The sequence below is a fragment of the Netta rufina genome, assembly GCF_964035555.1.
Source record: "Netta rufina genome assembly, chromosome: 5".
Classification (NCBI taxonomy): domain Eukaryota; kingdom Metazoa; phylum Chordata; class Aves; order Anseriformes; family Anatidae; genus Netta; species Netta rufina.
The window spans coordinates 64264944-64288252 of NC_140128.1; the positions used below are offsets into that span (position 1 = coordinate 64264944).

Consider the following 23309-nt stretch of genomic DNA (forward strand, 5'->3'; position numbering starts at 1 on the left):
ATGTGTGGGGATATTGAAACCAGATGTCACAGAGCAGAGCCACTGCCCAACTGGAAGGGAATTAATTTATCAACGGTTCCTTCCAGGTGTGGATGCCAACAGGGTCAGTGTTAAAACCAGAACCTGGGCCAGTCAGAATCACTGTTTCTGTCTCACCGAGGTTTTTCCTAGCTGAATCAGCCTGCGAGCTGCACGCACACCTGGCAGACCACGAGCTGTACCAGAGGTACACTGCCAAACTGCGCCAGCTTCGGTCACAGTCCGGCTACATTAGAAGTTAGCCCTAGCTCAGAGATGCCTGTCAGCCAGCGCACCTTTGAGAGCTGCCAAACCCTCCCGCGGACACCCCTGCGAGCGGAGCTGCCCGGGGCTGTCGGTACGCACCTGCTGCACGCCCTTGGCGGAGGGCATGGTGCCTCCCGAGCCGCTGTCCCACGGCAGCCTGCTCCTCCCTCTGCTGGCGCTCAGCACTCTCCTCGGGCTCCCTCCCCGCTCGGCGGCCGGGCGGGCGGCCCGCAGGCTGTCGGTGTTGCGGTGCCCGCAGCAGCCGTGCGCGCTCCGAGCCCTGCTGCCCGCCAGCAGCCGGCCCGTGTCGGCCCCCGCGCTGTGCCCGGCCGGGGGCAGGGCCAGGGGCAGGGGCAGGGGCCGGGGCCCGGCGGCCCGCAGCAGCCCCAGCAGGAGGCGGCGCCGCTCCCGCCTCAGCGCCCGGCCCAGCGCCGCCGGCTCGGCCGCCGCCAGCAGCCGCTGCAGCTCCTGCAGGGCCCGAGCCCGCCCCTGCCCCTGCCCCTGCCCGTTCCCGGGCCCGGCGCCGTCACCCGCGGGGCCCGGCGGCCGCTGCATGGCGCGGGCGGGCGGCGGCGGCCATGGGGGAGCGGCGGGGAAGGGGGAGGAGGGGGGGGGCGCCCCCGGCAACGCCCCGCCCGCCCGCACGCCGCCGTCGCCAAGGGGCTGCCTGAGGGGCCGCGCATGCGCGGAGCCGACCATGGTGCTGCGGGGGGGGACGAGTACACACACAGACACACACACACACATACACACGCAGGGAGCGCTTCTTCGCCCTCACCGCCGCGCGTACGGAGGGGAGATGGGCCTCAATTCGAAATAACGGACACGTCGCGGTGGCAACCGGGACCGGGATCGGGATCAGGAACTGGTCTCCCCCCCGCCATGCCACGGGTGGTGCCGCCCGGGCGCGGGGCGCTGTGGGAGCTCCCCTCCCCTCCCCTCCCCTCCGGCCGCGGCTGGCGGCGCGCGGAAGTGACGTAGCGGGGCCGAGCCGCGACGGGGCGCCAGAGGCCGCGGGCACCCGCAGCGCCCGCAGGTAACGGGGGGGGGGGGGGGCGGCACCGGGGGGGGCCCGGGGGGGTCCCGGGGTCTCGGCTCAGCCCCGGCGCTGCCCCGGGTCCGTGCGGTGGGGCCGGGGCAGCGCCTGGCGCCGTGGTGCTGCCGCCTCAGTGTGAGGGAGCCGCGAGCTGAGCCTGAGCGCACAGCGCGGCCCCGGCTGCTGGGCGGCTCTGGGCACGGCCTGAGGCGGCGTCGGGAAACGCCGGCACCGGGACGGTGCCTCCCGAAATACAGCCCAGGGGTCCCCCTCGGTGTGCGCTTGGTTCCTGCAGCGCAGGGCTGGGGCTGCAGGAGGCCGAGCTCTCTGGGGCCAGGCTCTCCCCTCCCAGAGGAGCCCTCACTGCTCTGAGCGGTGGCAGCCGGTTCTGTGCCTCCAGGTGAAGGCCTTTGCAAGGGGGCTCGGTACAAACGAGGTGCCGGTTAAGGAGCTGTAAAAACAGTAAACTTCTTACCAGTGAGATAAAGGAAGTGAGATCTGGCTGTGCAGTCAGAGTGAAACCAGCTGCTGAGCTCAGGAGCGGGGTGGTGGCACCACACAGCAGCTCTGCCCCCCGAGGTGCCGGCACCCCACACCCCCCCGCCGTGGGGCAGTGCGCTGGCAGGAGGCGCTGAGCAGGACCTGAGGCGCTGCTGCAGCTGCTGGGGGTGGCGGCACCGCTGGTGCTGTCCCCAAGCTGAAGTTACCGCGGGTACCGCAGCACTGGCAGGTGCTGGGGGTGAACTCATTTCTGGGAGAAGTGCTGGGCTGAGGGTGGCAACGCCTGCCCCTCTCCTGCCCCTACAAACACCACACGGCCAGGAGGGGAGGTGGTGGTACCAGGGCACCCACCCTGCCCTCTGCGGGCGCCGCTGGGCAGCTCTTGTCTTGACAGAAGCCACCCGTGGGGGGAGGCAAGGATCCCCCTTCTCTGCGCTCCTCTCCAGAGTGCAGTAACCTCTCCCACCCCTCCTGCAGCCTGGGGGTTCAGAGCAAGGCACTGGTAGGGGAAGGGGCAGGGAAGGGGGTGATGAGGAACACGACCCCCCCCCACCTGCCACAGCAGCTGGGAGGGAGGCAGGGCCTGGCTGTGCCATAGCAGCACTGTGTGGGGCTCGAGGAGCACGGCTAGGTTCAGAAGTTGGGTAACTTTGCCTCAGATAAGCCAATTCTTTATTTGTCTCCGCTTTTCTTGCGGTCTCTGCACAGTTCTCTTGAGTAGCCGATGTAGAACTCTGGCAGGCACTCTGTGCGCCAGGTAGTACACATTTTGTTCCAGATGGGGGAAAAAAGTTTGTGTATTTTTTAGTAAGAGATGAATATAGAATCCGCCATGAATAAACATGTGATTGCCTTGGATTTAAAACCTATGAAAAAGCGTAGAGCATAAGGACTTGAGAAGTAAACTGGAGAGCAATATACTAATTTAGATAAAGCATAAAAGGAAAAATATTATTTAAATGTTATGTGCAGCATGTGTAAGTACCATGAGTAATGAAAGTGCTGAAAGCGAAACCCTGAGTAATGCTGTAAAAATCCTGTTTGTCACAGATGGACCAGTCGTCTCCAACCTACATGCTTGCCAACTTAACCCACTTGCATTCTGAGCAGCTTCTGCAAGGCTTGAACCTCCTTCGCCAGCATCACGAGCTGTGTGACATTATCCTTCGAGTCGGCGATGTCAAGATCCATGCCCACAAAGTGGTGCTCGCCAGCATCAGCCCGTATTTCAAGGCCATGTTCACGGGGAACCTCTCCGAGAAGGAGAATTCAGAGGTAGAGTTCCAGTGCATCGACGAGGCAGCCCTGCAGGCCATCGTGGAGTACGCCTACACGGGAACCGTGTTCATCTCCCAGGACACGGTGGAGTCGCTCCTTCCAGCCGCAAACCTCCTCCAAATCAAGCTGGTGGTGAAGGAGTGCTGCGCCTTCCTCGAGAGCCAGCTCGACCCCGGCAACTGCATCGGGATTTCCCGGTTCGCAGAGACCTACGGCTGCCACGACCTCTACCTGGCTGCCAACAAGTACATCTGTCAGAACTTCGAAGAAGTTTGTCAGACTGAAGAATTCCTTGAGCTTTCGCACTCTGAACTGGACGAAATCGTTTCCAATGACTGCTTGAATGTTGTGACGGAGGAGACGGTTTTTTATGCGCTGGAGTCCTGGATCAAGTACGACGTTCAGGAGCGGCAGAAGTACCTGGCGCAGCTGCTGCACTGCGTGCGCCTGCCGCTGCTCAGCGTCAAGTTCCTGACGCGGCTGTACGAAGCCAACCACCTCATCCGCGACGACCACACCTGCAAGCACCTGCTGAACGAGGCCCTCAAGTACCACTTCATGCCCGAGCACCGGCTCTCCCACCAGACCATGCTGATGACGCGGCCCCGCTGTGCTCCCAAAGTCCTCTGTGCCGTGGGAGGGAAGGCCGGGCTCTTTGCCTGCCTGGAGAGGTAAGGAAGGGTAAAGCTGCCGCAGAGCCTGAGCGTTGTGCTGCTCACGCACATGTTTGTCATCTCCCTGGTCAGGACTAAGGCGCACTGGAGGGCTGTAGTTTGTAGGGCTGTGGTCACTGCTTGCCTTACAAGAACTCAAGGAGGTTTTTTTTGAACAAGGACAAGCGATGAATTTAACACGCTTCTTGATTTTGTGAGTAGTCTGCAGAGGTAGGGGCTGTGGTCGGTGCCAACACAGGTAGAAAATCTCACCTTTTTCATTCTGGTGGTTGAGAATTTCATAGTAAGCGTGGCTGTTTTCAGTCTGTATGCTACTTCTAACTCAAAAGCCCTTGGAATTAAAACAGACTCAATCATAAAAAAGCTAAGAAGTAACTCTTAGCAACATTAAGGTCTTGGTCATAATGTAATATGTTTTTAGTCTCTGCTCCTGAGTGAATATCCGTGTTTGTGCTAGCAGAGAAGGTAAGTGCTCATCTTTGCTCTTCATCTGCTTCTCAAAATGAGCATCCCCTTCAGTTCACCGCTTTGTTGCACTGCCGAAGCTGATCACATGGGCAGAAGGAAGGTAACAGACGAAAACAGCTTTCTTGCTTGGGCTTTCTTGTAGTGTTGTATTCCTGGAACACGTTCAGAAATGGTGAACTGCGAGGGGTCCTGCAGCTGTGCGCGTGCTCACACGTACAGTGCTCCAATGCTGAAGGCACAGAACGCTCGCTGCAGTAAGGCAGCCTCCCGGGGCTGGGCTGGGGCCGAATGCTGGGCTGGCACTGTACTTGAGGTGCTCTTCTCTGGGGCGGTTTTGTGCCTGGACATCTGTATGTGCACGCTTAAAAATATGGGGAAGCGTCTCTGGGGTTTTCCTCCTGCGTTCTAATAATTTAGAAACGCTGTCAAAGTTACGTAAAGTTCATTTCTCTGGTCAGTGGGGGTCCATAGCGAACTGGCCGTTGGGACTGGGAATTGTTAGGTGTATATTTTTAAGAACTAAGGGGTGGGGTGACTGTTTAATAACGAATTGAGTGAATGAATAAAGTGGGTCCTCTGCTATTCCTCAGCTGTTTCTTGCACAGGTTGTTAAATGGTGGTGTCAATATTACATACTGATGTGGACTGGAATACTTTGTTGGTCTGATTTTAGCAAAAGTGCACCTTCCTGTTGTTAACCACGTGTTAATGCATACAAAAAATTCTCTTTAATTTATGTATTACTTGTATTGGTCTCTCCGACTGATGCTTCAGCTCATGCTTCAGGTTGCAGTTCTTGCCGTACAGAAAAAAAATCACAGACTGGCTAAAAATAGTTCCTAATAATTTAGGTCCCTGAGCTTCCCACAGCTAAAATCGGGAGTGGGAAAGTGTAATTCCACTACTCTGATTTTGATTTTCATTTGTACTTGCAAGAAGGCTGTTTTTTTTTTTTTTTTGCTCACAGTTGGCCACTGCTTCATGATAAGGGTACTAAATGCATTCTAAGTAGTTCTGTTCTTTTTTAACGGGGCCACTGCTTTCAAGAGCCAGCCTGGTTTTGTTCGGTCCCTGCTTCTGGGTTCTTAGTCAGTGGTTTTCACCTCTCCAGTGGCTTTATTTTCCTGTGTGTTGTTAAAGATTTTGGTAGATGGGCTAGATTCTGCCTGTGCTAGCCCGGAGCCACCGTATTTTAGAACTGAGTCTAATCATCGGAAAGTGGAAACACACGGGATTTTGAAAAGAGATATTTCTGCACGTGTAAGAAGTGTATTTACCAATCTTAAAACTTTCTAAACATGTTTGTGGTCAGACGTGATTATCCCTCTCTTGTTCTCCTTTTCTGTCTCCCTTCTCTGTGGCTGTTTGGAGTTGTTGGGTGTTTCTTGTTTCCAGTTTACCCCCATAACCCTTTGGTTTGTATTTTTAGCTTGCCCTCCCCACAGCCTGTCTCCAAAAGCTGCTGAGGCATCAGCACTCCGTTGTCTTCCTTCACGTTGTTCGTGCTGCTGGCTCAGTCCGCTCATTCTCTACTTTCAAAATTCATCTTCTCAGGTCTTGGGCTTGGTGCCGTGGCTACCCACCACTTGGCTACACAGCATTCACTCAGCGAGGCCCTTGGTTTTTGCTCTCTAGAGCAGTGAGCAGCATTCGATTCAGCTTACATTCAGGCTGTTGGAAGAAACGGCAAACTTTGGATGAGAAATACGGAGCACACACTTCAGACTGCCTTCCTTGTTGCTTTTTTACACATAACAGAGCTTCATGGAGTTAAGTTTGCTCATGCAATCTTTCTTCTCTTCTGTTTCAGTGTTGAAATGTACTTTCCCCAGAATGACTCCTGGATAGGCCTGGCACCTCTCAGCATTCCCCGCTACGAGTTTGGAATTTGTGTCCTAGACCAGAAGATCTACGTTGTAGGAGGGATCGCCACCCACGTGTGTCAAGGCATCAGCTATCGGAAGCACGAGAACTCGGTGGAGTGCTGGGACCCCGACACGAACACTTGGACGTCCCTGGAGAGGATGTTTGAGAGCCGCAGCACTCTGGGAGTGGTCGTCCTGGCGGGAGAGCTCTATGCCCTCGGGGGCTACGACGGGCAGTCCTACCTGCGGACTGTGGAGAAATACATTCCCAAGGTGAAGGAGTGGCAGCTCGTGGCCCCCATGAACAAGACGCGGAGCTGCTTCGCTGCGGCTGTCCTGGACGGGATGATATACGCCATCGGGGGCTATGGGCCTGCCCACATGAACAGGTACGTGCCTCTCACGTGTAGCCTGGTGCCGTAAGCTGGTAAGCAGCAGCAGCCACTCTTTAAGCACGTGTTCAGCAGCCGGCTAGAACCGTTCTGAGAGAAATCAGCGTGAGTCCACAGCGGGCCTCATTAAGCCTTCTGTAGCACCAGCCTGGTAACTCAGCTGGGAAATCTCTGCTGAAGTGTATCCGTGTGCCCCAGCTCAGCGCTGTAGCTACTCAGGAATCCCTGAGAAGGGCGAATGACGAGGCAGGAGGTGTAGGTGCGTGCTGCTGGGCAGGCAGAGCCAGCTCCTGACCGTGTGGGTGCCCCAGCTGGGCGGCGCAGCAGACCTGGGGGTGCCGTACTTGTGCCTGCGTGCCCTCGGGGGCAGCTGTGTGACAGCACCCTGCTGCTGCTGCGCCAGTGCCTCGGCCTCCGTCTACAGCACCGCAGGATGCGGGCTGTTGCCCCTCATGTCGGAAGCTCTGCGTAGAAATGGGTGGGATTTTCTGCATGCTTGGTGTCCCCGGTATTCACAGGGACGCTTCCTGGTACCGGCGTGTTCTTTAATCAGCCTGTTCCACATTGCTTTGTATGGGTAGGCCGAGGTATTCGGTTATGCAAAGTGACTGGTACTGGTACTGGTACTCTTCGTTACAAACGGGAACAGATCGGCCATATGCTCCTCCGGGAAGCAAATGGGCACACTGTGGGCATGGAGAGCTGAACAAAGAGAGAAAATGAAAATCTTGGTGTAAGGCTGGATTATTCAATAGGACAGGATAACAACATTGCACCAATCGTTAATTGCACTCATTCTTCATATTTTATATCCTTTATGTAAACAGTTTGGGAATCAAAGAAGTGCTTCCAAAATGGGAAAGTCTAGCCAAGCAGTTTTCACTTGGAAAATGAAAAGTGTTGTAAATTACTGAAAGGCACAGTGTCAACAGGTTAAATTGTTTGGTACGATTGTGGCAAGATCTTAAGAAGCTTGGTATGTCTTGGGTCTGGTTTCTTGTATCACTGACTGGCTGGGGCTCGAGGCAGCTCCAGGTGCCTCTGGCCCAGCCCCAGCAGCCCCCCAGCAGGGTGCCCAGCCCCACGGCCAGGTGGCTGCTGGAGATGTCCCCGAGGAGCCCCCAGCCCCTCCGGGCAGCCTGTGCCAGGGCTCCGGCACTTGGATACAGCTCATATTTTAAATTACAGGCTGTAATAGCAGTTTAAATACTCAGTAGAGAAGGAAACTGATGGTTTTACCCTGCTGGGCAGCTAAACTCCACCACAAGCACACTCTCAGTTCCCCACACCCTCCCCCCCCCCAGAAGAGAGGGAGAAGAAAGTATGCTGGAAAGAGAAAGGCTCATGGGCTGAGATACGGCTAGTTCGATTAAAGGGAAAAGAAGGAAGAGAAGGCAGGGGGAACAAGCAAAGGCTGTGCAGAAGCAGAGAAGAGAAAAACTGATTATTTTCTTCTTCCCATCAACAAACGCTGCTCAGCCTCGTGTTGGGAAGCAGGGTACGCGCAGTGGTTGTTCAGGAGGCCAGGCGTTAGTGAGAGCCCCCTGCCCCAGCTCTCACTGCTGGGCACCACGCCACAGGGTGCGTTTCATCCCTCGGGGCGGTTCAGGTCCCCCTGGCTGTGTCCCCTGCCCAGCCCGGCCCCGGGGGCTCGCAGAGCCTTGCTGCCGTGCCAGCACCGCCTGGGGAGAGCCGGGACACTGGGGGCACGTGGGGGCTGCTGCGGGGAGGGTGAGCCCCATCCCAGCCACAGCCTGCACAGAATCTGTCTCAAAAACATTTTCTGTTGACTTGGGATTTCTTCACGTGGAAGGTGACCTGGAGCAAGCTGCCCCCTTAGGCGTGTGCCCTCCTGGTGCTGTGCAGAGCTATCGACGTGCTAGCAAGGGTAAACAAAGCAGAGTCAGCAGCAGCAAGGAGCAGGTGCGCCAGGAGTTCCCGGGGGACCTCCGGGGTGTGATGCTCCAAGGAAGGTAACCGAGCCCTTGCTCAGGACAGGGCTTCCCAAAAGATGAATGCCCCGTGTGTATGCAGCAGCCTCCTTCGGGAAATGCAGAACTGAGCAGTGGGGCAATGGGAAAGGTCTGGGTTGGGTTGGTGCCTTCAGAGGGGAAGGCTCCTTCCAGCACTAGGGTTCTGCAGTAGCCTTGCTCTGTGCTGCATCTTCTCTCCCTCAGTCAAAAAGGAACTGCCGAGAGCTCCTGCAGAGTTATTAAATTAATGGATATTTCATTAATTGCCTCTTTACATGTAATTTACTGTTTGTTCAATAATTTTGTTTTTATCGACTGTTCAGTGATGCAAGTAATGTGGCGTGCTGCACAGTCTCAAGGCTCACACAAGCTCTAGCATTGATAGAAAGCTGGTTGCTGTATAACTGAGCACCTTTTCTCCTTCTCTTTAGCACTTCTGACTGTCTGTTCTCCCCTTTCCCACCTCTGTTGTCCCACTGAAGCTGCGCCATGGGCAGGGAGCGCTCAGTGGCTGACCCGTACAGCTGCAGCGATGAACAAAGCGATGCCGATAGCTTCCATTTTATCCCGAAGGTCCCTTCTGTCCTTAGTGTTTGAGCAGCAGCCCCTTTACTGCTTTTGCTGAGGGATTTGCTCTCCACGTTTTTTTTTCCTGTTACTTTCCAGGCGTGCCTCAAGGAAGGGTTTGATGTGTTGTGATAGCCAAACGTACGCTTCAGATCTGCGATCTGTTCGGTTTCCATGAGTTTCCTTATACGCGGCAGCAGTCGTCTGCTGAAAGAGCTTTCTGTTCTGAGCCCAGTGTTGAAAAATCTTTCTTTCTTTCAATTTGTAACCTGAAGGTGCATGGCAGGGGTGTGACAACATGGGAGGAGTGGCTGAGCTGCAGTTGCTGGGTCAGGATGTTGAAGTGATTTTTGGCACCACTTTCTGGGGAGTTTGCACGAGCTCCGTTGTGGAGGCACTCGAGGTGTTACTGCCGGGTTCAGTGTTTTACCTGCTAGCCTCGGGCAGTACAAGGCGACAGAGCTGCAGGTTTTTCCGTCAGCTCAAGCACTTTTTCTGTGTGTTACGTTGTTCTGGTCTGTAACAGTACTGGGTGAATCTGACAGATGTACATTTCTCGTGCAGTAAAACTGATGTCACTGGGATCCAAGCCTCACGAGTTGTTTTTGTATCTGCAGCATGGAGCGCTACGACCCAAGTAAGAACTCCTGGGAAACGGTCGCCTCGATGGCTGATAAGAGAATAAACTTTGGTGTTGGCGTCATGCTGGGCTTCATCTTCGTGGTGGGCGGGCACAACGGGGTGTCTCACCTCTCGAGCATCGAGCGATACGATCCGCACCAGAACCAGTGGACGGTGTGCCGGCCCATGAAGGAGCCCAGGACAGGTAGGGGCACGCGGTGCTCAGCAGGTAGCGGGGTGCCCCTGGGGGTGAGCTTCTGGGTGACCTGGGAGAAGCTGCAGGAAGTTAGGGTTGCAGGGACTTGTCTGCAGAGCGTTGTTCTTCATCTTTGCATTGGGCCAAAGGTCACGCCATCAGTTGTGTGAAAGAATAAGTATTTAGTAGTAAAACATAATGTAAGCATGAAGTCCAGTCTCCTTTTGTCAACGCTGAGCCGTACCAGAAGCATCGTGAAATGTTTCTGCTCTGTCCTCTTTTTTTCCATTGAGTGAATTTCAGCAGTCCTGTGGCTGCTGTTTTATTGTCTCTGCTTTGATGTTGAGACTCAATAGAGCATCTTCGCCGCTGCCTGCCTGAGGAGTACTGCTTTGCCTTCTGGAAAGGCTGCGAGAAGAGTCGGAAGGGAGGTTAACATCTGAGCACAGAGGGGCTCTTCGTTTTCTTTAGAGACAGCCCAAAGAATGAGAGGCTGGGAGAACTCGGCTGCTGTGCCTTGAGAAGAGGTGGTGGGGGGTTCAGTCAGGAACAAAAATGCCGTTCCCTCATGCACCCAATGGTCACCTTACTCTTTTTTTTTTTTTTTTTTTTTTTTTTCCAATAGGAGTTGGCGCCGCCGTGATCGACAACTACCTGTACGTAGTGGGAGGTCATTCGGGGTCGTCCTACCTGAACACTGTGCAGAAGTACGACCCCATCTCGGACACCTGGCTGGACTCCGCGGGCATGATGTATTGTCGGTGCAATTTCGGGTTGACTGCACTTTGATGGGAAGCAGGACTTCACACGGACCTGAGGCAAAGGTGGAACTTGATCTGCTTGAAAATAAACCCTGCTGCTGGAGACCGTACGCTGCGTTTTCAGAAGCTGGAAAATGGGAGGAATGTGGTGAAGTTGCGACTGAAACGAGGAATGATTTGTTTTATTCCGGTTTTTGGCCTCTGTTACTCCAGTGACGCGGGCAGAAGGAACTGAAAGCTTACAGCCAGCTGGGTTTAGATAGCATCTGGTTGATGGCAGTGAATTTTAGAGAGTGTACTGTACATGCCTAGGATATGGTTAGAAAACTTACTGTATATCTAACCCTTTCACTTTCTAGAGCTTTTCTCTCTTCCTCCTGCCTACTGAGAAACATGAAGTTTACTGTGCTTGGAGTGAGAGGCGTGTGAGTGTGGTGTGTGACTGGATGTTTGCTGATAGCTGTCTGGTTGTGTCTTCATATTAAGAAAATGCCAGTGCTTCATAATTTTTTAATGAACAGTAACTAAAGGGCTGCCTTGTTTCTGTATCTCAAGGTTTATAAATAATAAATGCCATAGTATGTTGCCTGTACACTCTCCTTTGTTACCCATTTACTGATAGGAGGGCAGGGATGATAAATTAGAAACTACTTAAATTTAGAAGGCAAATTTATATTGCCTCTTCCCAAAATGTTGGGATCTGATAAAGAAATCTTCTGTTTTCAAACTTTCCCTTTTTTGTGGATAAATGAGTACTAGATTCAGCAACTTAATCTTGCTGATCTGCTGTGTGTTTTCAATTGTTATGCAAGGAAAAATTGCAGCAGTAATGCATCGGAAAATGTCACAGCAGCATTGACAGCATGATGTAAAGTAACTGCTCAGAAACGGATCTGTCCCATCCTTCTCCAAAGTGCACCTGCACCCGTGTCCATGCTCCGTGTAACTTCCTTTTCTAACAGAATGTATGATTGCTTTCTCAGCGTGTTCAGATATAAAAATGGTGCTAAATGTAGGACTTAACGGTAAGGCTGTTATTCACCGTAGTGCAGTATGCATAAAGCATGCTCGTTTCGATTCTCCTAGTGTTTTTGTTTATTTGCTTGATCCATTTGTGCCTATGAAATCTGTCAAGAATAACACAGTGTACTGAACGAGCTCTACATTTGTTATTTTTTTTCAGAAGATCTCTGTGTATTGTTCCTGTTCTCCCAAATGCACAGCTATGGAAGGAACAGTGAGATCCCCCCTCGGGTTCTTCGGCCTTGCCTTTCCCGCAGGTTGCAGTGGCACAGGGCACGGTTACTCGCCCTGAGCGCGTGTCCGTGTGGCGGGGCTGCCCAGGGGGGTTCCTGAGGTTACCCAGAGCCTCCAGAAGTGATAACTTTGTGATAGCCCTACCCTTTGGGAAAGCGTGGGTGGGTCAATAGGAAGTGATGCTGTGGGTTATTACCATTATTTAAAGGAATGAGTAACGATTAATTTTTGGCTAATTTAGCATGTTTTAGTTTGTCTTCTGATTTTAACTAGGAATCATAATTATCTTGAGTTCTTGTTTTGATGTCTTCGTGTGTATGCCAGGCCTGGTACTTAAGAAATTGTTTGCCTTGAGTTCCTTTTTTGCCCTTGTTTTAACGTGTTAAATTAATGTTTGTTTCCCCTTGTTTTCCAAGCCCGTATAGTATTATTTTTGAAGGTGCAATAATATTTGAAATAGTTGCTTTAAAAGCCATTTCTTTATAAGTATGCTAAGTGGACGTTTTCTGAGTATACCTAATTTATTTTTAAGTTCCTGCGAAGCTAATTGTAGCCGGTCAGATAGCAGTGTTCTTTGTTCTTCCATAAGCTGACGCTCAGACGTTACACAGCCGAGGAGACGAGGGCGTTTCCCCATAGCACATTTCTCACGGATAACAGGTGTTTGCACAAATTAGGAAATCCTGCACGTGGTCTTCAAGTTTGGTGGCGTTAAGCAGGACTTCAAAAGCAAATAAAATGAACAGCTTCAGAGTTTTCAATGCAGTTTGCCTGACCCACTGAGGATTCTAGCCGTATAGCAATAATAGCGCGAGGTAATTATTGCAGTGAATCTCCTCGTAGGACACAAGGAACTGCACTGCCTGTTGCGTGTCGGGGGGGTGAGGAGGCAGGGGAGCGGTTTGGGGGTTGGTGGTTGATGGAAATGTTTCTGCCTGCAGAGATTGCTTCTTCCTTTCTGTCAGGTAAATGCACGAGCTGAATGTTTACGTGTGCTGTTTTACTCCTCACTGCCAGTGTCACAGATGCCATTGCTTATCATATTTTCCAATATACACCAAAAGATAAATTAAGTAAGGAAATTCTCTTTTAACATTAAAAGTCAGGCGTAAGCCCTGAAGTGGTGTGAGGCTTCCCACGCCGCTCGGTACGCGCTGTGCCAGTAGAGTCGGACTGCAGCATGATGCCATGAACGAAGATGTCCATGCATCTGCGGCGGTGTTGGTCAGGGAGGTTTCCAGTCAGCAGAAAGTGGTGCAAGATGGAGAAGTTGTTTTGACATCATCGGAACAAAAGAAGCAGGGTGATGTTACTGGGTATTCACTGTTTACGTGCCCATCTTTCATTTTGGGAAATCGGAATGCTTCATGACAAAACGGTTTGTTAGGTTTACCCAGGCAGTAGCAATATGAAGTTAGGTCACAGCGATTGGCCCCGAGTTGTGCAATGGGCTTCTGCTAAATTCTAACACAGCAGGCAGAAACAGTTTTTGTTCTTACGCAGCCTTGGGATTAAGCATGGGAAGAATACCCGGTGAAATATACTGCTGTTACTAGGCGAGCTGTTCAGCTAGAAATGGATCGAACAGTGTATGAAAGTAGGGGTAGCATCAGTTCAAGCCATGCCATCTTCCTTTTCTGTTCTGGGTGCTTGTTGTCCTGTTCACTGAAGTGCTTGGTTATGGGAAGATCAGACACAACTTGTTCAAATCTGCATCTCCAGTACAGTACTCTTATTGCAATGTCTGTCTTGCAGTTTAAAAACTAAGGACCTTCAAATAAGATGTCACACAACTACAAATTATCATCCAGTTCTATTTCTTAATCACTCAAAACGATCTGTAAAGCACTTTAAAACAGGCATGAGTTTGTGTGTACACATAGTTCCTGAATTTCTGCTTTTTTAATCCAGACAGCCATCCGAAGCTTCCTGACTGCTTGGCCCAGTAGGCTCCCCTCCCAGGAACGCTGTTCTTTCAGGAAGCCTGGCTGGAATCTTCTGAAGGGGCAACTTTGTCCAAACGCATTGCAGACGGTTAACTCTTACTGGGAGGCAGCGTGTTACTTTTGTGAAGTCACCATCTGTAAGTCCCCATTCATTGTATGAAACAATGCAAAATGTCCAAGCTTGCCTTAAATTCTTGATATTTAACTGAAACGCAAAGAACTGGATGATAATTCCTATTTTTTTGCCTTACGCGCTGTGCTGTATTTTAAACCCAAGGATAAGTGTAATTTTTAGCAGGATTTAATAATTGTACAGAGAATACCAAATCGTACTCGGACTTACCGGAGTGCTTTGGTCGGGAGTACACCCTGATGTACGTAGTCTCGTGTATGTGGAGTGTTTTTATGTGCACACCTTTTTTAGCAGCGATGTTCTGGGTTTGTTACTGTTTACACAGGTGGTATTTGAGTTCTACAGGAAAGTGTGTGACTTGCATCCTTGTTCTTCACTGGTGTTGCTATCGTGACAATGCTCTGTAACTGTTGTAACTACTTCATTGAATGTGAAACGATTTAGTAAATAAACCTGGAGAAAAGCTTGCTTTTACACTTTTTGTTGGGGGGATTACGGATGCATTGTAGCTTTTATCCTTTCTAATGTGGTGTCCTTGGGCAGCGAGGACACCTGGGCACGAGGGGCAGCAGCTCCTGAGGGGCTGGCACCCTGCGGCCTGGGCTGGGCTGCTGGGGCCCGGCCCCTGGCTGGCAGAAATTCTGGGAAGAGGATTTTAGGGTGGGCCTTGCTGTTTCCCATCTGTCCCTGCAGCCGGAGGCACAGTGCCCCTGCTGGATCAGTAACCACCAGAAGAACACAACCTGCCTGTTCTGCCTCCTTTGGCAGGGGGGTGTGCTCCAGAAAGCTCCTGTGCCAACCCCAGGACCCAGCATCAGAGAGACTGTGCAGGGATGTCTGCGTGGGCTCAGGGCTGCAGGTCGGTAACTTCGGTGTGCCCTGGACAGCTCCTCGTGCGTGCTGTAGTGGGCATCTCACGGCAGGAGGTGGCTTACGTGGAGTACCACCGAGCACCCCTCTCCGTTAGAAACATAACACGGGGTGGCTGAAGCTAAATCACATCCTGGCTGGCTGTACCTAAATACAGCAGGGGTCTCGCGGCGGGGCGAAGGTGCACGGCAGCTGGTGACCCAGTGGGGTCAACAAGGGAGGACAAGGAGAGCAGAAAGTCCTGCTCCAGGACTTAGGTCTTCAGAAGAGGTGGAACAGGATTTGACCAGGGTGGAAACAGACAGTGCCCGCTGGTTCTGCCCGGGAAGGAAAAGATGTGGTGCTTTTTCTTTTTTTTTCCTCCTCACCCAGGCACACAGCAGGCTGTGTTTGAAGGCTGTGCTCATAGAAATTCAAGTCCTGTGCATTCTGAAGTAGAAAAATGATATTGCTCTGCTGAAGGACGGTGATGTTACTTGAGAGTTGGAGTTAAGTGCATGCTTGAGTGCTCTATTTAATTGGAGATGAAATTCAAATACCAATAGCTTTGAGCTGCAAATTTGGATACATATTTGAGTCCTAAAACCTCCAGGCTCCAGAGCAGTTGTTGAGCCCATTATGAACGTCGGGATGCACCAGGTATTTAATTCTGATGTGGACCTGGGTTTGCGTTGCCGACTTCCCCCACACTTGTTGAACAGCGCAGAGCAAAAAGCCCCAGTTCTGCACCATTAACGTGTACATGAAAATTCCTGGGCATGCAAACTGAAGCCACTGGCCTGTGCCTATCGACTGCACTGCAGGAAGCAAGGGGCCGGGCAGAGGTCTGGAAGCCTCGTTTAATTTCCCTCCCTGTCTCTGGAGGGCTGCGTGGTGCTGGCCCTGCAGTCAGCCCATGAGCGAGGGGTGCGCTGAGGCGCCAGGCCGGGCCGGCTGCTGGCATCACCACGGGCAAGTGTCACTGTGGTACACAAAAGAAAACCAAAAAGCAATTTGCAGTTGAGGAAAAGGATTCAGAGAACATTGGAAATACAGATGCTGCTTTCAGGGAGGAAAAAAAAAAAAAAGCAAACATCTTTTTGGTTTGTTTGTTTTTAATCATGAGCTGTTTGCTGCTGCGTGGCCATGGGGCAAGGCAGAGGTATAGCTTCCACTTCTCTGTGCTTTCCAAACCCCACCTGCTATCTGTGACCCCTTTGACATAAGTGTTTTAAGAAACCTCAAACACAGCCAGCCCGCAGGCAGAGTGCATGGCGAGACGTCTCTGAAGGCGCTGTCCCCAGCTAAACCCGGAGTCCAGCTACCCTCCAGGGCCTATTGGCACCAGCAGTGCGCCCTTCAGCATCATCTCATCTCTGCTGGTCCAAGGCACGGAGGCTGCGAACAAGGATCTCCTAAATATGTCATCCCTGCTGTTAATTCATTCCCAGGGGATACTGTAAATCCAAGCTAATACCTGGAGATATGCAGGCGCGCACACAATGTATGTGTCAAGCTCTCTCTGCTGTACTGTTTATTTTAAATCTCGAATTGTCCTAAATGAAAAAGCACTTTACTTACTCGTGCAGATTAATTTAGAGAGCTGGAGATGATAATATTTTATAAATTTAGTGTGAATTTCCCAAAGGGCTTGCAGTTATTCAAATTAAACTAATTCCATTCAGGAATAGTACCCAAATAGGAAACACATTTTTTTTTTCTTCCATCAAAGTGTCGGCCGAGCTCCGCACAAAAGAGGTAACACGATGAAGGGAAGGAAATGGTGAGATCCCAGTGGAGGGGGAGGCTTCATGCACTGATGGCACCCAGCCTGCGGGGAGAAGCTGGGGTCCTGCTCCCCAGCCCCATGGGAAGGGGGCAAGGGTTGGGATGTGTCTGTCTCTGCTTTTCAAACCCTGCCAGGTTTGTGCTGAAGGAAACCCCCTTATTTCAGCTCTTCCAGAAAGCTGAGCAGAATGTACCCAGAAGCAAGGCCCCAGGTTTGCTGTGAACTCCGCTGCTTTGGTTTTTGCACCCCAGTGGCAGCAGGGAGGGCAAAGCAGGGCTGGTGCTGCGCCGCTGGGAGCACGCCGTGCACAGGCAGGGTTGGGGTTTGCCAGATTTATGTGGAGGTCACACAGGCACTGGAGCAAACACCGGCCTCGATGCCTCGCCAGGGGCAGCAGCAGCAGTGTCTGTGCCAGTGCTGGGCCTTTAGGGTGCGCCTTCTGCTCACGAGGCTCTGTAGGGCACACCTGGGCGAGTGCCGGGCTGCTGGCAGCGCTGCTCCCATCAGTGTGCACCGCCACGTGAGTGTGGGGAGGACAGAGGAAGAGGAGAAGAGAATGAGTATTTGCAAGAGGCCTGCCACTGCAGCATTTAAAACACTTGTCCTGCCTTTGATAAGACGAATACTGTGCCATGGTCAGGTATTAGCTGGGTAGCGGGATGGCAGGGCTCCGGCAGCGGGAATGAAGCAGGGAATGAAGGGCTGGATTTGTCCCCAACAAATTTGTCTCCAAAGTTTCCATTCCTCTGGATTCCTTCTCCCAGCCCAGCTGGGGAGCTATGGCTGTAACGCGATGTGAGGCCTGAAGTTGATGCCATCGCTGCTGTTTGTCTCTGCTCCCAGGTACAGCAGAGTAGGACAGGGACCTCTCCCCAGTGAGAGGAGGCCCATGGCAAAGTGGGAGAAAGAACAGAGCCAGCTGAAAATGCATTTATCCCCGTGCCCTCCATCCCGTGTCCCACGCAGGGCAGCGTGTGGGCACGGCCAGGCGCAGTGCATCCACCAGGAGCTCGGTGCTGGGACGGGCCCGCAGCTCCTGCAGGACTGAAGCGACTGAAAATGGGGTCAGGGGGCCAAGACGTGTCTTATTTTTGGTGGGGGTGGGGGTGAGCATGGAGAAAGCCGTGCCTGGGTCGTGCTGTGCCACTGGGCACCGAGCAGCAAGGCGGCTCCACAGGCCCCGTGTGAGGGATGTGGGGCTGTGACAGGGCCTGTGGTGGCGGCAGGACAGCCCCAAAGGGGAGACCACAGAATCATGGCAGTATTCGGGTTGGAAAAGGCCTCTGAGACCACTCCGTCCAGCCTTTAACCCAGCAGTGACAAGTCCACCACTGAACTCAGTTGCACACCCTGGTTTCCTGAAGGCCTGGTGGGTTCCTGGCGGAGCACAGCGTGTGCGAGGGGCACCAGGCCCTGCGCCTGGAAATGCAACATGCCCAGAGGCTTCAGACCCGGTTTTGTTGCTTGCTGCAATCACTTCAGCCCCGGAGGACTTTGGGTTGCTCGTGGCACTGTGTGCTTGCCAAGCTGGCGTCCTGGGTGATGGATCAGAGAGGATGGCTGGGGCAGCCAGAGGCAGCGCTTCTGGAGGCAGAGACTGGGATTAATGGGAAGCAGTTCCTGGGACAGGCTTAAATGGGCTGCTGACTTTGTGTTCTTTTGATTTTTTTTGCTCTCTTAACAGAGTTTTTGTAAGATTCCATCTGCTTGCTGCTGTCCCCCCCAACAGATCCCCAGCCTCAGGAATGGGACTCCCACCGCAGGCAGGTGCCGGATCCCAAGGCCTGCACTGCAGTCCCAGGGCCCTGTTCCCGACGTCCCTGCCCTGTCTGGCTGTGCTGGCCCGTGGTGGTGTTTGTCCCAGTGCCTCTGGATCCTCTGCAGTCCAGCACAGGGCTGCAGGGGTTAAACCACTCAGCAGCAGGTTTCCCCCCCAAACTGCAGCCGCTGATTTCATCGCTGGGATTTTTACTGACCAAAAGCTGCTTTTCATGGCCACACAAGCACTCTGGATGTGCAGCGAGCAGGGCTGGCTGCAGATGCACTCTACAGGTCACACCATTTCCATGGGGCCTGGTGCCCTGGGCACCCCACGGAACACAAAGCTGCAGTCACCACGAATACCTGGGGATGATGAAGTCTGGTTAGTGCTGTGCTAATGAAAAGCTGTCAGGAGGCTGTGGAGTCAAAAAGCCCACAGTTCCCCCGAGAGGTGCCAGGGTGTCTGGTTTTCTGTCTCTTTCTTGCTCCTGATGGCTTCTTTCCTCCTAGGGACGCCCCATGTTATCTGCATTCAGATTACTGCGGGATAAAAAAAGATCTCGTTGGCTTAATTTCAAGTGACAGACCTTATCCCATGGTGTCACCCTGCATTTCCGAGAGGAAAAAGAGAAATAGAGTGAGAAAATGAAAAAAGAATTATATACATACTTTTGTGCTCCCCGGAGATGCAGCAGCCAGAGCTGGGACGTGGGGCGATGTGTGGGATGTGGGGCAATGTGTGAGACGTGGGGTGATGTGTGGGCTGTGGGGCGATGTGTGGGATGTAGGGCAATGTGTGAGACACAGGGTGATGTGTGGGATGTGGGGAGATGTGTGGGATGTGCAGCAGGCACCGGGCTCAGTGCCGGCTTCTGGCCCCGTGCTCAGTTCAGACCAGAAGAGCCCAGGAGGGGTCTGATGATGCTGGGGAGGGGGAAGAGCAGAACTCCTCTCCCCTGTGCTGGTCCCCAGGGATGCCGTGGGGGAACAAGGCCGGTGTCCCCCTGCTCTGAGCCTGCTGCCCTTCTGGACCCAGCAGCGGGGCTCAGCACGGCACTGCAGCAGCTTCTGGGTCACTGCCCCAGGCCATGCATGTGGTATGGGATGCAGGAGAGAGGACTTTGGGATTGTGCAGGATTTGTTGCGGGGTAGGGAAAGGGGTGGCAAGGTGGGGAGGAACAAGTGTGGGAGCAGGGCTGAGGGTGTGAGCAGCAATCCAGCCCCAGCAGCAGTGAGCAGGAGCAGAGATGGGGGTGTCCGTGCCTGTGCTTACATCTCAGTGCACACGTATTTTGAAGGTGTTTCTGTAGAGGTAAGACAATTCAATGACTTTTGCAAAGTCACCTCGGTGAGCAAGTTTGGGATTTGAACCCAGCTTTCTGCTCAGAGGACAGCCGCAGCGTGTGTCAGTCTCCTCCGGCAGCCCCACTGTCCCGCGGGTGCCCAGGGATATCGACTCTGAAGAGGCGAGATGCCAGAAAATAGTTTTATTGACAATCCCAACTCCGTCAGCACAGGGGAACATTTCCCCAAGCAAATTGCTTCTGTGCTTACTTTTGATGTGAATCTGATGATAGAAAACATGTTATTCTGCAGCAAAAAAGGTAAAAAAAAAAAAATCTAACTTGGAGAGTGTGTTTTCTTATTTGCTTAAAGAGAACGAGCCTCACTCAGCAGAGAACTGAACTAAAGGTGAAAACATTAGACAGAGAAGAAGGTCACACAGCAAACAGGAGCCTTCCCCTCCTGCAGGAGCCCATAAACTCAGAAGAAAGCTGTCCGTGTGGGGCGGCCCCGTGCTGCTGCCAGCCCCCAAACCCCGTGAGCCGTGACATTCAGGTCCTGCTGCGGTGGTGGTGGAAGCCCCTGCAGCAGCCCCCAGCTGTGTGAGGAGCACCCGAAGAGAGCTGGGGGGCTTTGGGGTGCTTTCTGACCCCCCCCGGGAGAACACAGGGCATTACATGAGGAAAGTGTCCTGTGCTGGAATCACACTGGGATTTTTCCTTCTGGTCTGAACGCGGTGTGTCCATGTGGGAGAAAGCCCAGACAGATCCCTCCAGCTCTTCTGCCGTTACTTCTCTGCTGTTTTCAAAGGGTGCAGCGGTGCGGATGGGGTGGTGGCACCGATGGCTCCTGCAGGAGCTGTCCCGCTGTTAGGCCCCACAGGGCTGTTCTCTCACTGGTGGGGCTGTCACAATTTAATGCAATTCGGACAAAAGGATTTTAAGCTCTGAAGGGATCTTACATGTATCCCTGTGACATTTGACATGCTAATCTTATGGAAATAGATTAATTACAAATGCTATTTCTGTAGGCTTAACTTGCTATCATAAGGTCATTGCTAGAGGATAAAAGCTGCTGAGATTGTGCAGAATAATAATGCAAGCCGCAGGATTCCTCTGCGCGATCAAGCAGCGACTTACAGGTCGTGCCGGAGGGATGGGGCAGGCTTTGGGGGGAGCAGCAGCTGTCCCAGGCCCCAGCGTGTTGAACAATTCCTAGCAGCAGGGAAGCAGCAGCCAGCCCGTGGGGGGGGCTTGCCCAGCAAACGATGCAGCAGCACGGGGAGTGGGACCCAGCCTGGGCACTTTTGGGCGGCCTCAGCATCCCCCCGGTGCCCGGTGTGCAGGGGCTGCCGGCTGCACGTTACCAAAACGCCGTGGCCGAGAGCTGCCACATCGCGAGGCCTCGACGGCCATGTGGTGCTATGCAGGCTGAGAAGGGCTGATGGTCCCTCGGGAAATGTGGCTATGAAACACTCCCAGCCCCTACAGTGCTCAGGGCACAGGGCTGGAAGGGGACGGTTCCTGAACCCCCACACTGCCGGCTGGCCACGAGGGGCGAGCAGGGGGGGGCTCCCCACGGCCACCCACAGCCCCAGCAGGGCCCCGAGGTGTGCTTCATGCTGGGACACGGCCCCCAGGGGGGCTTTGTGTTGGGACACGGCCCCCAGGGCGGCTTTGGGCTGGGACAGGGTCCCCAGGGGGGCTTCGTGCCCAGGTCGCCCCGGCCCGGATCCCGCAGGCCGCTGGAGGCGGTGTGTGAGGCCGGCGGGTGGCAGCAGAGCTCCACAGCAGCGCCAGGGCCGCGCTGGGGCCGGGCAGGAGGGGCTGCCACACACCGGGGGGGGGCGGCCCTGGGCCGGGGGAGCGGGGCCGGGGGTCCCCGGGGGTCCCCGGAGGTCGCACCTCAACCCCCGGGCCCTGCGCCCAGCGGGCAGGCTGCAGTGCCCGTCCCGTGTCTGAGCACCCCAGGGGCTTCCACAGCAAGCACCGTGGATGAGATTTTCAACATTTGTAGCTCCGTGTCTGTGTAGACAGCACCGGGGGAAGGCTGGGAGCCTCCTGCCCTTCCCTCACCCCACTGGGTGCTGCAGGAACCGGGCTGCGGCCCCAGCCCCAGGGCTCGCTGCTGCTGGCGCCAGGAGCGAGGGCACCGGTTCGGGGCTGAAAACCAGAAGCATTACCAAGGCACGCTTGTTTGTGTAGCTAAAAAGCTAGCGTAATGGAGGAGGACCTCATTTGGCAGGAAGGATGCTATTAATTTCAAAGAAGGTTGTAGCAAGAGCAGGAAAAATAACCATTTCCAGCAGTAATAATTACAGATGCTGGAGTTTTCTCCATCTGAAGATTTTAATGACTTTTAAAACACAATTGATTTTTTTTTTGCCCCAGAAATCTGAAGCCTGGAAAGGTCTTTTTCCCTAGTCTTCTTTTTCCTTATAAAAAACCTGTAGGACATAAAGTGGGATGTTTGTGGGGGACCCACCGTGCCTGGGGACCCAGCTGCGTGTGCCCAGGACGGGTGGCTCTGTGTTGCCGTGCCTGTGTTTCAGGGACCAGCACTGCATGGATAACCTCACCTCTTTGGGCATGGGACGTGAACAGAGCTGTCAGGGGACGTGCCCACCGCTGGGCAGAGCTGTGGCATGCAGTGCTGCTGGGTGCCAAAGTACAGCACCAAACGTCGTGCTGGGGAGGGCTTTGGCCAGGTTCCTCCTGAGTTAAACCCTGTCCCTGCCCATCCGAGGCTGGCTGTGCTCTCCCACTGCCCTGACGCCCCGGGCTGCAGTGCAGCGATGGGCACTGGGGAGCTATGGTGCATTGGACCAAATTTTATCATGTTTGCAAGTCAAGAAAAACGAGGCCACGCATCCTCCCAGAAGCGCTGAAAGCATGACTCACGGTCCTCCGCAGCGCTCGGTCGTTAGCAATTTAAAAGCAGATGATTAATCAGGAATGTTTTCCATATCCCTGCTCTCAGGAACCACCCCCCAGCAGGAAGGCTGTGCCCCGCTGGGCAGCCCAGGCGTGAAGTGGGAAGGTGTGGGGACACACTGGGCTCCCCTATCACTCCCCATCTGTGGGGTGCCCGGGGAGCTGGGGCTGGGGGCTGCGGTGGCTGCAGGGTGCGTGAGGAGGTCTGAGGGGCAGGAGGAGGGAACTGAGCACAGAGATGCCCGGAGATGCCCAGAGCTGGGAAGTGATGGGCCCTGACACCGGGAGCATCCTGCGCGCAGGGGAAATCTCGTTGTTTATCCCTGGGAAGCTGAGGTTTGGTTCAAGGGAAAGCACGTAGTGTGTGAGGAGCTCAATATTTCCAGGTGCCTGCTAATGAAGGACTGGTTGATAGCAGAAAGCCACGAGGCAGAGGCATTGCTGTCGGTATGACATCTCAGCCCTATTAGCCAGATTAGAAACGAGGCGCACGGTGCAGCCCAATGCGTCTGTGCCAGAAGGGATGGACTCAGGATGGACTTCTTAAAAACGGGGCTAATGATGATCAGCCAGGACAAGTGCTTCAAAAGCAGCTGCTGCACAGGGCCCACAAGCTGTGCCAGCCCTTCCGACTGTCTGCCTCCTCGCTGGGGAGGGTTCCTTCCTGCTTTCCCTCTCCAAGGGCATCAGTCGCTGCAGGCACTGTGCACCCGGGCTGGGGCACCGGCCTAGCCAAAAGC

General features: G+C 53.7%; 2 protein-coding genes across 2 annotated transcripts in view; one reads left to right on the forward strand and one right to left on the reverse strand.

The window, feature by feature from the left end:
• TOGARAM1 (TOG array regulator of axonemal microtubules 1) overlaps nucleotides 1–879 on the reverse strand; it is a 39123-nt gene extending 38244 nt beyond the window's left edge. The window contains exon 1 of the mRNA XM_084287397.1: nucleotides 385–879. Coding sequence (XP_084143523.1) covers nucleotides 385–840 — 456 coding nt within the window. The 5' untranslated portion in view covers nucleotides 841–879. The remainder of the gene's footprint in view (nucleotides 1–384) is intronic.
• A 394-nt stretch (nucleotides 880–1273) lies between these two features.
• Nucleotides 1274–14348, forward strand: KLHL28 (kelch like family member 28). The gene is made up of 5 exons (XM_084287419.1): nucleotides 1274–1321; nucleotides 2873–3771; nucleotides 6053–6496; nucleotides 9657–9865; nucleotides 10482–14348. The coding sequence occupies exons 2-5, from the start codon at nucleotides 2873–2875 to the stop codon at nucleotides 10643–10645; spliced, it is 1716 nt and encodes a 571-aa protein (XP_084143545.1). The 5' UTR covers nucleotides 1274–1321; the 3' UTR covers nucleotides 10646–14348.
• Nucleotides 14349–23309: the final 8961 nt, after the last annotated feature.